Below are 13,489 nucleotides of genomic sequence, written 5' to 3' on the forward strand. Positions count from 1 at the left end.
CATTTGACTCATAGATGGCTGTTTTGTCTTTATTTTAGTTTTTTATTCAGGGTTTGATCTGCTACTCTGGTGGTATTGGGAGTGGAGTTGTTCGGTATTTAGTGTCTTAATGTCTCTGTAATTGATATTTCAAATTGTGCTTTGATCTTATTAGCCTCCTTGCGTTTTTAAATAAGGAAAGGCAAGGTGTAAATGTGTTTAAAAGAAAGCAGAGAAATTTACCACCACCCAGAATGGCACAATTATGGGGCACTGACAGCAGCCTTCTGGGCACGGCATATGACACCCCCAAGGGGAAGAGTGCGTAACATTATTTTAAGGACTCGAAAACATTTCTTCATCTTTCCAGTGAAAACTGCGGTGGGGAAACACTCCTTTTTTGCCGCCCCTTAATTGAAACCCAGTAGGCCCCCAGAGGAGCAGACAGAGCAGGTAAAATTTGCTCTTGTAGTCCATCGCCAACCACAGCAAGGGTAGGAACAGGGCAGAACGATGTCTTTGTGGATCTTTTGTTGCTGACGACTCTTGCTGGAGAAGGCCTAAATGCCTGCAGTTCTTCTTTAGCAGCTAATTAAAATGAAAAACAAAATTGGAACAGGAGCCAGGAATGTCGACTGCACCCACTGTCTCCCATGCAAACCTTGCCACGGGCACAGGCAATGGCCTCCGCAAAGACCCTCCCTCCTGCTGTTGGCTGCATCTTCATGCACCTTGGCTGCTGGGTTTATCTGTAGGCCGAGACTCAGGATTTGAGTAGCTTTGAGTCATGTAGGAAAAGAAATCTTGAGAACATCTGGTGGTGGTGGCAACCCAGGACAGAGACAAATAAGAGAGTCCTGATCACCCAAAGAAAAACGTCTGCTAAAGCCTTTGTTTTTTCCACTCAATAACTTATTAAGATCTTTTGTCTGCGGGGGTTTGGTTGGCTGGAGAAAGAAGCCACAATGAATAATAGGGGGATCCTTAGGCTTTGGGGGCTAGGCAGACAGGGGGCTGGTATCAAGACAGGCATCTGAACTGAGGTTGTCTCTACTTCCCTATCATATACAGCAGCGATGGGAAATCAGGCCCTCCAACTACTACAGTGGTACCTCGGGTTACATACGCTTCAGGTTACATAAGCTTCAGGTTACAGACTCCGCTAACCCAGAAATATTACCTCGGGTTAAGAACTTTGCTTCAGGATGAGAACCTAAATCGTGCTCCGGCGGCGGCAGGAGGCCCCATTAGCTAAAGTGGTGCTTCAAGTTAAGAACAGTTTCAGGTTAAGAACAGACCTCCAGAACTAATTAAGTTCTTAACCTGAGGTACCACTGTACTGCTCTCCAACTCCCATCATCCCCAACTGTTGGCTGTGCTGGCTGGCAATGGTCCAAGGCCACATGCGCATTGATTACCCAATCGTAGAGCCCACCCATGCTAGAACGCTTCTCACAACATGGGTTAAGGCAGCTCAACACTCCATTCTACTGAAGGGAACCTTTTACCCCCTCTCCGTTGCTTGCGCACCATGCAGAAATGTGGTGTGTAACCAACTGCCCTTGGGCGACTTTATCGAAGAATTGGATTTCTTAAAGGAGCACTGAAATGGCAGCAATTGGAGAAAATCATAAGAACATGAGAGTAGCTGGATCAGGCGGGTCCAGCATCCTGTTCTCACAGTGGCCATCCAGATGCTCAGTGGGAGGCCCACGTAAGACCTGAGTGCAGAAGCAACTCTCCCCTCCTGTAATTTCCAGGAGCTGGCATTTCCGGCTCCAGCTCTGAAGGCACAGCATAGCTGTCATAGCTAGTAGGCACTGCTATCGTTCTCCACAAATTTGCCTCATCCTCTTTTAAAGCCATCCAGGGGCCATTGCTACCCCTTGTGGGAGTGAGTTCCATAAGTTTAAATCCACACGCAGAGTCAGTCTGCCTCTCTATATGCATCGGATACTTAATGGAGGTGAACAAAAGAGAGAGCGAGAAAGAGAGAAGGCCACTACCTTCATGTTGTGGTTGTGGGTTTCCAGCAGGCCTCTCTGGTCAGAAGCCCAGTATTAGATAAAGGACTAGGTAGACCTTTCAGTCTGAGCCCAAGGGTGGGGAACTTCAGGCCCAAATGTGGCCCTCCACACCTCTCTCTCTGGCCCTTGGGACTCTCCCTAGACCACCCCCCTTCCCATGCCATAACTTTTTGGGTTTTTTGCCTGGCTGGAATGTACCCTAAGCCTGTGATCATGTCTCGTGCCTTGCCTGCATGGAGAACAGAGAGGCTTGTGTGTGGAAGCCCCTGTCATTTGCATGGCTGGAACATTGCCAACTTCCACCTCGAGTCCTCGGATGCTGTTAGGCTTCAACACCCACAATCCACCGCCAGCTTAAGCAATGGTCAGGGGTGATGGAAGTTGTAGTCCAACAGTATCAGGGAAGCCAGGGTTTGAAAACACTGGCCTAATCTATACATCCATTGCTCCACCCACTTTTACCTCTGGCTGTCCCTGCCCCTGGCATACGGCCCCCAGCAGATGGGTCACGAGTGAATGTGGACCTCAAGCTGAACAAAATTCTCCACTCCGGTCTGACCTATAAGGCAGCTCCCACCCTCTTGCAATCAATGGGTCGCTCAGAGCACAGTCTGAGTGTGTGTGTGTGTGTGAGTGAGTGAGTGAGTGAGTGAGTGTGTGTGTGTGGTGTAGCTTGAAACAGAACCAGATAAACGGCATGCCAAAGCCCTTTGGGTGAGATGCTGTCCAGCCTCCTACATGTCAGCCACGTGGCCTCTCCTCATTCCCAGAAGCTTTGCTTTGCAGGCCACAAATCTATCTGTACGGATAAATCTGACTTACTTGATTTCTCTCAGATTGCTGTGACTCCAGGCCTGCGTCGGATCAGCTGGCTGTCCCTTGGGTTTTGTTCCAACATTCTACTTTTTCGCTTCTCCCTCCTCCTTCCCCCTCGCTCTGCATCTCCATTGCTTTCTTGGTACCTTCACCGCTCCTGTTTGCCTGCTGCGCTCCCCAAGGGTTTTACAAGCCCTCATGGAGCTTCCTGGGGAACTGATTTGGGGAAGGGGAGGGCACAGATTCTGCCTCTGTGGGATTTTAAAACCAGCACCTCCCACAGATGAAGGACCTGCTGGATCAGGCCATCAGCCCATCTTAGTCCAGCATCCTGTTCTCACAGTGGCCAACCAGCATCCCTAATGAGAAGCGTGAAAGCAGGACTTGGAGCGCAAGAGCACTCTCTCCTCTTGCGGCTTCCAACAACTGGTATCGAACAGCAGTACTGCCTCCTACCATGGAGGCATAGCATGGCCACCATCGCTAGTAGCCATTCATAGCCTTCTCCGCTGTGAATGTGTCAGTTTTTCTTTTAAACCCATCCACGTTGATGGTCATCACTGCCTCCTTTGGGACCAAATTCATAGATAAACTCTGCACTCCACGAAGAAACACTTTTTCCTGTCCTGAATCTTCCAGCGTTCAGCTTAATTGAATATCCATGAGTTCTAGTGTGGTGAGAGAGGGAGGAGAAAAGCTTTCTCCTGTCTGTTTTCTCCATTCTGTGCATAGTTTTATAAATTCATATCAATCCTATCTAATAAGTGGTGGTTTACCTATTCATTTTTCCCTAACCATGTTTGCAATAGTTTTCTAGTCTTCATGTTGTCCCAAAGCATGAAAATTAGTGCAAGTTTGTGGTGGTGGTGTTTCCCACCTGGGAACCATGGCTTTCCTTGGAATCTTTTCAGGGTTACACTGTGCAGAGATAGATAATGCTTAAGGCAAGAATGGGGTAACCCAGACCTGTGGGGGATGCAGGCCTGGGGTCCGGTTGTGCTCCTCTGACCTCTCTCAGAGCTTTCCCCAGCCCCTGCGTCGTGCCCCCCCCCCTTAAATGTTTTTCCCTATCTGGGGTGACTCCTTGGATTCTGATTGTGCCTCTTGCTTTCCTTGATGGAAGATGAAGGGGAGTGTAGAAATTAGCCTATGGTACAAAGTTAAAATTTTCATTCATTGCTCCACCGATTTTGTCCTCTGGACACGGCCACCAATGGCACTTGGCCCCTGGAAGGTTGCTCAGGCAGGGTTGTGGCCCTCATTGAAGAAGGTCGCCCAGCCCTGGCTTAGAGAATATCTTTCTCTCTGTCCAAAGCAGGGTCGCTGAGCATGTGAGACAGGGCCTTCTCAGTTGTGGCTCCCAGACTTCAGTATAGCCGCACTCAGGAGGCCTGTTGAACAGTGTTTGGAATTCGCCAGGCACATTTTGCACCTGACTATCGGCCACTTGCGACCAAGTGAAGATGCCCGGGTGCCAGGATGGCGCCTGACATCTCTGGAGGTACATGCCTGGGGATCCTTGGATCTTGACTGTTTTCACACACTAGCAACACATCCTGTAGAATTCTATCCATTATATTTTATCTGCACAATCAGAATGACTTTCAGGAAACAAAAAGGTGTATTGAAAAATTCAACACTTGAACCATCTGACCCAAAATTGGCAACTAGGCATTTCATTTTGGTGACAGTAACCCTGGTGATGTGGGTGGTGCCGTGGGTTAAACCACAGAGCCAGAATTCTGTGGTTGGTGGTTCGAATCCCCACGACAGGGTGAGCTCCCATTGCTCAGTCCCAGCTCCTGCCAACCTAGGAGTTCGAAAGCACATCATAGTGCAAGTAGATAAATAGGTACCGCTTCGGCGGGAAGGTAAACAGCATTTCTGTGCGCTGCTCTGGTTCACCAGAAGCGGCTTAGTCATGCTGGCCACATGACCCAGAAGCTGTACACCGGCTCCCTCGGCCAGTAAAATGAGATGAGCGCCACAACCCCAGAGTCGTCCACGACTGGACCTAACGGTCAGCGGTCCCTGTATCTTTTTAACCCTGGTTTAAGGAGGCGTTTGGTGCCTAGCTTATATATCTGAGTTTCTAACACTGCTGTTGAACCTCTCGCCTCTCGGCCTTTTGTAGGCTTCTGCAGACCACCTTGTTTAGATGGGCCTTGGGTTTGGATAAAAACCACCAGGGTGGTTTTCATTTGATTCAGTTTATGTTTTGTTATCAAACTCCCCCCACCTTTGTTATTCTGTTGTTTTTCCTAAATCTCACCATGAGAACATGGGGAACTTTTTTATGCGCAGCGAAACCTTAGCTCAGTTATGTCTATGCTGGCTTCCCAACCCTCCCTGCATGCAGGTCCCAAGCTCAATCCCTGGCATTTCCAGAAGGGACCAGAAGAGACTCTGTGCCTGACAGCCTGGGGAACTTCTGCCAGTCAGTGTGGACAATGCTGTACTAGATGGACCAGTGTTCTTAGTCAGTAGAACACAGCTTCCTGTGTTCCTATGTGGCAGGTATAGGACCTGGGACCTTTGCCTGGCAAAGCACTTTGAGCTACAGCCCCACAGACTCCTGTCTGAAACCTCAGAGAGCCACTGCTAGTCAGTGTATAGATGATACTTATCTGAATGGACCAATGGTTTAACTTGTTATGTCAGGGATGTGGAGAATGTGGCCCTCCAGGTGTTTCCAAATTCCCACCATCCCCAACCATTGGGCCATGCTGCCTGGGGCTGATCGGAGTTATAGTTCAAAACATCTGGAGAGTACTAGGTTGCGGAAAGCATATTTAAAACAACAACTTACCAGCCGGTATAAGACATAATAATTGTGGCTGGGTGAACTGAGCTGAGGTCTTAATTGAGAGGAGGCGTCTGCCGTGCTTGCAAGAGGAAGAGTGGAGGTTGGGCAGGAGCCAGAGGGCAGGTTAAGTGGGGTCGTGCCAAGTGGGGACTGGGACAAAGGGACGCTTGTGCCAAGGACAGCCAGGTCAGCCCTGAGGCCACAACGTTTGATGCAGAGCCTTCCAAACAATGGCTTGTGTTTGGACGTAATGCTCAACCGCAGATCAGCGCCATGGGAATGGGCCTTGGCAAGCACCCTCTCTCTTTGCTTCTGGTGCAGCCCCAGGGACCAGATCAGAAGCTCTCGCTTAACCACAGTTACTCATTCCACCCAAGCTGAGTCACTTTGGTAATCCAAACAGAGTGGCAAACAAACCAGGATTGTGAACCGCAGGTTGAAGCTGGCTTCTTTCACTAAGCCAGCCTTCCCCAACATCAAACCCTCCAGGGTTTCCCACAGCATCCAGTTATAAGAACAGGACTACATGGGCCATTGGCTCTTCTTATGTCCTTGTGACGTTGTTGGACTCCCATCAGCCTCAGCCAGCATTGCCAGTGGTCAGGGATGGTGGGAGCTGGGAGTGAAATTGGGGGAAAGTGCTCTAAACCATAGTTAAGACTAACCACAGTTTATGCTGGTTTGGGCATAGTGAATAACTATGGTTATTTGAAAACCAAAGCAAATAATTCCTGTTTCCTCACAGCCTTGCCTGAGGAGTGGAAGGGAAGTTCTCAAGCTCTGAAGCTGATGCACAAAACTTCTTGCCCATGGTTTAGTGTTAGGTGCAAGCTCGGCCAGTCAGGCGGCCAGGATAAAAACCAGTAGGGGCATGAGCCTTGAATGGCAGGAAGCCCCTGTGGCTTTCTTTAATCACTAGGCTCTCCTGTAGGCATTGAAGACCTGAGTGCTGACCTTACCAGGGATCAAACACATGTTTCAAGAAAGTGCATCTGTGGGTTCTTGGATACCTTCCTTGGCATCCCAAGGTCAGACAAAGCAAACAGTCACTTGCCAAGTTCTGGGTTTTTTTGGCGGGAGGGAGGGAGAGAGAAAAACCCTATTTGTATCACTCCCAGTCCCTGCCAGAATTTTGTCCCTGGAGATCTTGGTCACATTGGGATTAAAGGAGAACATAGATGCGCCCCTCGCCGCATGCTCCCTAACCCCAGATGATGCAGTCAGAACAAACTTTGGTTGCAATTAAAATAACTTTGCACAGCAGCGGGGTGTTTGTACTGAGGTTTCTGTAGTCCCCATTAAAGCAAGGGTTTTCTGTTGGGAACTGTTTGCATAACCATCTCCTCTGGAGTCTAGGAAGGGTCTTTTTCACAGGTATAGAAACTTACTGGGGGGGGGATATTTACCAACCTGCCAAATTATTTGGCTGCAGGCATCTTTGATAAACAGAAATGAAGGTCACTTAGGAACATAGGAAGCTGCTTTATACTGAGCAACTGTTGGTCCATCTAGCTGTCTATATCGATTGGCAGTGACTCTTCTGGGTTTCAGGTAGGATATTACCAGCCCTGCCAGGAGATTGAACCTCTTGGCCTTCTGCATGCAGAGCAGATGCTCTCTCCAGTGAGCTGTTGTGGGTCTCTGAAATACAATAGTAAGATCTCACGGTTGTGAAGAAATGGATGGTTTTAAACCTGGGACCTTCCGCACACAAAGCAGATGGTCTTCGGCCCTTCCCCAGACATTTACCCGGGAGCAACCCCAAGTTTGCAACAACTGAGATAAAGAACTCCCCTACATGAAAAGGTTGAAGCATTTGGGACACGCTAGCTTAGAGAGTAGGCGAGTAAGAGATGACATGATAGAAGTTCGTAAAATTATGCATGGCATGGAGAGCGTGGGTAGAGCAAAGTTTTCCTCCCTCTTTCGTAATCCTAAGAAACATGTGGGTGTCCAATAAAGCTGAATGTTGGAAGATTCAGGACAGATAGAAGAAAGTCCTTCCTCATACAACGCATAGTTAAACTACGCCCGCAGGAGAAAGTGATGGCCACCAACTTGGATGATTTTAAAAGAGGATTGGAGAAATCAGTGGAGAATAGGCTTTCAGTGGTTAATGGCCACAGTTGCTGTGCTCGGCTTCCGCTGTAAAAGGCTTATTAAACTTGCTGGAAACCACAGGAAAGAAGAGGGTTCTTGTGCCCAGGTCCTGCTTGCATCTGGTTGGACTCTGCAAAAACAGTGCATTGGACTAGTTGGGCCATTGGCCTGATCCAGCAGCCAGGCTCATCTTATGTTCCTAAGACTACAGACTTAATTTGTCATTTAAATTGAGCGTGAGCCCCCTTGGACTCAGTGAGAATTGCTTCTGAGCAAATTTAGGATTGATCCAGCAGCACATTTGCAAGCTTTGAAATGTGTAATACAGTAGCTGAGGTACAATTCTACTCTGTGATGCTGAATTTTAGCTTGTGGGGCTGGTGTTAAGTACCCACATGCCAGTTTTTGTTAAAGGTATTGTTTCATTCTAACTCAGAGTGGTGGGTTTTTTTAAAAAAAAATACTCCTTTTTTGTTAAGCTTCTTTTTCTTTTTTAAAGAAGGCTTCTGTGTTGGAATTTTTTTGTCAAAAAGGCAACCTTATCAAAATGGAATCAATGAATTGGTTAGACAAGGAGGTGATTAATCAGCAGTGGAATGATTTAATCACCTGACAAGGACTGGTTTCTGAGACATACACTTAAGTGTGCGCGCACACACACAGTCTGCAATGCACATCTTCCCTCTAAACATGTCCCTGCATGCCTGACTGTCTTCTGGCTCCGGGCTTGTCCTCCAAAATGCGTTCCCAGCCAAGCCTGCTCCGGAGGTGGGGGAGGTTTGCCTTCAGGGCTGTGATAAAAAGTTGTCTGAGGACAGATGAAAGCATGCCAACGTATTGTTTATTGAGCCGGTTTTGCTGCTCGTGAAGATTTATACCCCACTTTTCTCACAGAGGCTCGGCGGCAGCTTTTGATGTGTCCTGGCGCTACCAGTCTGCTTACTGGACCAGGAACAAAGTTCTTCCGTTAATTCTCAGAGCCCTAAACAACTTGGGCACTGAGTGCCTTAAGGACAACCTGCTTCTGATAAGTCACTTATGGTGGTCCTCCGTTACCCTAAGGTTCTCTGGTCTATACCAGGGGCTGAGCCTTCAGTGTCATAGCTTTTAGCATCCATCTCTCATAACACTAGAGTGGATGGCACATCCTGAATGATGCAAGATTCGGGGCAGATAAAATACCTTCACACAACGCATCACGGGAGGCAGTAATGGCCACCAGCTTTGGCTTTAAAAGAGAATTGGACAAATTAATGGAGGAGAAGGCTTTCAACAGCTACTAGCCATGACGGCTATGTTCTCCCTCCACCGTCAGAGGCAGTAGGCCTCTGAATACCAGTTGCTGGAAGCCACAAAATGGGAGAGTTGTCCTGCTTTATGGTTTCGCACAGGCATCTGGTCGGCCACTGTGAGAACAGGATGTTGGACTGTATGGGGCACTGGCCTGGTTCAGCAGGACTCTAATTATGTTCTTGGGTTCTTATTAATCTCTTACTGCAGAAGAGCTGTGTCTCTTTGGTCTGGTTGCACTGAGTCATCCATGGAACCCCCGAGATCAAAGGATGGTAGCCACAATGTGGAAAATCCTGCTATCCTCTGCCGAGGCTCGGTGTATTGTTTTTATTTCTCCCAGCCTTCCCCAGCCCCTCTGGATCTTGCTAGGCTCCCAGCTCCCATCATCATCCCTGACATCTGGCCATGCTGACTGTTGCTGGGACTAACAGGAGTTGTGAGTTCAGCAGCATCCAGAGGGTACCATGTTAAGCAAGACTCGGATCAAGAATGAGGATGTCCTGAGCTTCAGCAGAAGACCGCATAGAGTTTTCTGAGCCTATTCAGCAACATCAAATCATTAGGAATCTATTTTTTGATTGCATGTTATGTAATGCACTTGTAAATGATTGTCAAGTGAGAAACCTTCACTATAGAACACAAAGAGGTGTGAAAAGTATACACTGAATCCCATCAACATTGGGAGCAAAAACGGGGAAGGGAGATGAGATAGAAAAATGGAGGGACAGGCACACTGCTCAGTTCTGGAGCACAGGATTTGTCAAATTCATCCTCTGGCATCTCCATTGAAACAGGCATTTCTGGGAAAGACCTCCAAACCCGAGACTGCTGGCAGCTCCCACCAATCAGAGGAGACAGTCTGATTCCCAAGCATCTTCATGTGTTCTGATTAGGGATGTAAGAACGAGGGTGATTTCTGTTTCCACCTGCCTTTGTCACATTCAGCATTGTTTCCATTCCACTGCAGTTCAGTTTCTGCCGAATATTATGTTACTCGCCTTGCTGTGCACTGTTTAACATACTTATTTAAGTAATTTATGGATTTAATGTTGTTAAGGACTTGTTTCCACATCTTTCTTATAAATGCTAGGGAAACACAGTATGAATGATGAGGAACTGCTCATTTATAAATACTTTGTGGGCTGAAAATGGCGAATACATGTTGTTGTTTGATGGATTTAATTTCTATTCTGGGCATGGGACGAATAAGCAGGCACCAGCAATTTCTGTTTCCATTTTCGATGGACTTCTCTGACATCTCTAGTTCTGATACACTCATTATGAGTCTGCTACACTCCTGTCCTCGAAATCCTGTCTCAAATGTCACTGTAAAAGCAAGCTGCTTTTTAAAGCTACTCGTTTATCCACATCATATACAGTCACTCACAAAGCAATAAATGTCCAAACTCCCATTCCAGCCCAAGAGGAACCCAACAATTCTCTATAAAGGAAAACAGATACAGTGGTGCCTCGCAAGACGAAAAGAATCCGTTCTGCGAGTCTCTTCGTCTAGCGTTTTTTTCGTCTTGCGAAGCAAGCCCATTGACGGCTTAGCGGATTAGCGCTATTAGCGGCTTTTATCGGCTTAGCGGATAAGCAGATAAGCGGCTTAGCGGCTTTGAAAAAGGGGGGGAAGGAAAAAAACCCCGCAGGAACTCGCAAGACATTTTCGTCTTGCGAAGCAAGCCCATAGGAAATTCGTTTTGCGAAGCGCCTCCAAAACGGAAAACCCTTTCGTCTAGCGGGTTTTCCGTCTTGCGAGGCATTCGTCTTGCGGGGCACCACTGTAGTGTATCAGGACTAGCGTTCTTCTCAAAAGCTTCCCAGGCATATGTAGCACCTTGGCTCGTCTATGGCAAACAAGTGGTTGCTTCCAGCAGAAGCTTCACTCATTTAGACTGCTGAGTGCCTAAAAAATATGTGGGCAAGTGATATAGTGAGAGATTTTTGTGGATTAGTGTCTTCTAAGGACGTGCATGCAAGGCTGTCAAATGTCAGTACATGTCCAAAGAACTGTATTTTACTTTTTTTCTGAAGGGAGGGGGGAGAGGCCATTAGGGATGAGGGACAAATTCTGTTTGGTTTGCATTTAAATTGCACTTTCTGAAACAATACGTGAATCAAAACAGCCGTCTTGCAAAATTCACACCTCACTGAATTTTGCAACACAGTTCTCTGGGCAAGTGGGGTCAAGTGTGCATAAAAATACAGTGGTGCCTCGCAAGACGAAATTAATTCGTTCCACGAGTCTCTTCGTCTTGCAGTTTTTTCGTCTTGCGAAGCACCCCTATTAGCGGATTAGCACTATTAGCGGCTTAGTGGCTCTAAGCAGCTTAGAAAAGGGGGGGGAGGGAAAAAACTCGCAAGACTCGCAAGACGTTTTCGTCTTGCGAAGCAAGCCCATAGGGAAATTCGTCTTGCGAAGCGCCTCGAAAAACGGAAAACCCTTTCGTCTAGCGAGTTTTTCGTCTTGCGAGGCATTCGCAAGTGAGGCATTCGCAGTGAAAATAATATACAGGCATGCATATTAGGGGAAGTTGCTTTGCAAATGTGTGTATTAGGCAAAGTTGCATCCAAAACTGTGTATACCGGGAGCGGTGCACGCTAGAATTCTGATCTGTTTTCGTGAAGGCAAACCACAAAGCAATGTGAAAATAACTGAACTAAGGATTAGAAATGAAAGAAACTTGAAAACTGCTAGTTTCCTTGAAAACTCCTCTCTCTTTATTCATTCATTTTCCTACCTTTATATCCTCCCATTCCTCCAGTCCTGGAACCCAAGGCAGCTTGCATGTGGTTCTCAGGAGGTATCCCATCCAGGCACAGACCAGACCCAGGCCTGATTTGCTTCTGCAAAGTGGAAACCGTGTGCCTTCAAACCATAGCCATGCAAATGGCATTTTGCACGGTGGCCCACCAGGTGCCTCTGGAAACCCCGCAAGCAGGGTGTGGAGGCAGCAGCCCTCTAGGGTTTGGTTTGGTATTGTTCCCAGCAATGAGTATTGAGAGGTTGACATATTTTGCACTTTGGGGGGCGGTGTTTTTAGCCATTGTGGCCAATAGCTACTGATTGGACTCTCCTTTTCTGTAATTTTTCCTAGGACAGGGCGTTGCCCTCTAGTTATTCTTGGGCTCCAACTCTCACTCATCCCCAAATAGCATGGCCGATGGTCAGGAGTGAAGGGAGCCATAGTCCAACAACATCTGGAAGGCCACATGTTCCCCTTTCCTGGCTTTGGAGGTGTGATACTGAGTGTCACATCCTTGCCATCATTGTTTCCCCCCTGACGTATCCTCTGCTCTCCCTTACCATGGCAGGATGGACCGTATGACAGAGGACGCCTTGCGCCTGAATCTCTTGAAGCGGAGCCTGGACCAAGCCGACGAGCGGGATGACGTCCTGGCCAAGAGGCTGAAGATGGAAGGGCATGAGGCCATGGAGCGCCTCAAGATGCTGGCACTGCTCAAGAGGAAGGACCTGGCGGGCATCGAGGTGCCCCATGAGCTGCCCGTCAAGCAGGATGGCCTGAAGGTCTATGAGGAGAAGCTGAATGGGAACATGAGGCCCCACACGGACAGCCGGTCTTCGGGGAGGCCGGGGAAGGAAAACATCAATGAGGAGCCAGTGGACATGAGCGCAAAGAGAAGGTAGGGAGCCCTTTTGTGTTTGCATGTATATCTTCCTATATAAATAAATATGTAAGGCTGTCATCATGCCTTGGAGGATTTGTAGTGCCTTATCCTGGGTTTCCACGAAGAAAAACCAAAGAGACCAAGAAAATTGAGTTTAGTGGTTGCATGGGGTAGGAAGGGGAAGCACTAGGGAGTTAATGTGGGGGGAATGGCAGGGGGTCTTTGCTGGTGAGTGGAGCAAGCCAGTGAATGAATGAATGAATGAATGAATGAATGAATGAATGAATGAATGAATATCTATTCCACCTTTCATTCTACAGTCATAGGGCTCTGTACTGAAGATAAAATAAAAACTTCAGTACACTGAGTGGGGTGTAGCGGTCAGACAGTGTTGGACTAGGACCTGGGAGAGACCAGGGTTCAAACCCTTCACTCAGCAATGAAGCACACTGGGGTGACATTGGGCCAATTGATATCTCTCCACCGAGCCTACTTTGCAGGGTTCTTGTGAGGACAAAACGAGGAGGGAGAAACCCACATATGCCACGTTGAGCTGCTTGTGGAGGGGAGAGAGCAATACAAACGTAACAGTGAGCAAATAATAGAAATGACAGCAACGTTTTAAAAAAAGCAGCACCATAAAATGACAGTACAGTTGGGGGAGAAATTCATCAAATCCATCCAAACCATACTACCCTCTCCCTCCAAATGCTTGGCAAAAGAGGTATGTCTTTGCATGTCATCTAAAAAGAACAAAGCAGCAAGACATAACCTGGTATGGAGGGAGTTTCATATTTGTCATTAAGAAGGATAGGAGCACCCTTGGCTCAAGGAT

The 13,489-nt window shown here is 47.6% G+C and overlaps 1 protein-coding gene across 5 annotated transcripts in view; it reads left to right on the top strand.

The window, feature by feature from the left end:
• The window catches only part of GATAD2B (GATA zinc finger domain containing 2B), a 69,098-nt gene that overhangs the window by 32,564 nt on the left and 23,045 nt on the right, over window positions 1–13,489 (top strand). For all 5 annotated transcript variants that reach the window (XM_079958091.1, XM_079958092.1, XM_079958093.1 and 2 more), the window contains one exon: window positions 12,340–12,669. In XM_079958091.1, coding sequence (XP_079814217.1) covers window positions 12,341–12,669 — 329 coding nt within the window. In that variant the 5' untranslated portion in view covers window position 12,340. Of the gene's footprint in view, window positions 1–12,339; window positions 12,670–13,489 lie in introns of those variants that run through there.

The sequence above is a fragment of the Podarcis cretensis genome, assembly GCF_951804945.1.
Source record: "Podarcis cretensis genome assembly, chromosome: 16".
Lineage (NCBI taxonomy): Eukaryota > Metazoa > Chordata > Lepidosauria > Squamata > Lacertidae > Podarcis > Podarcis cretensis.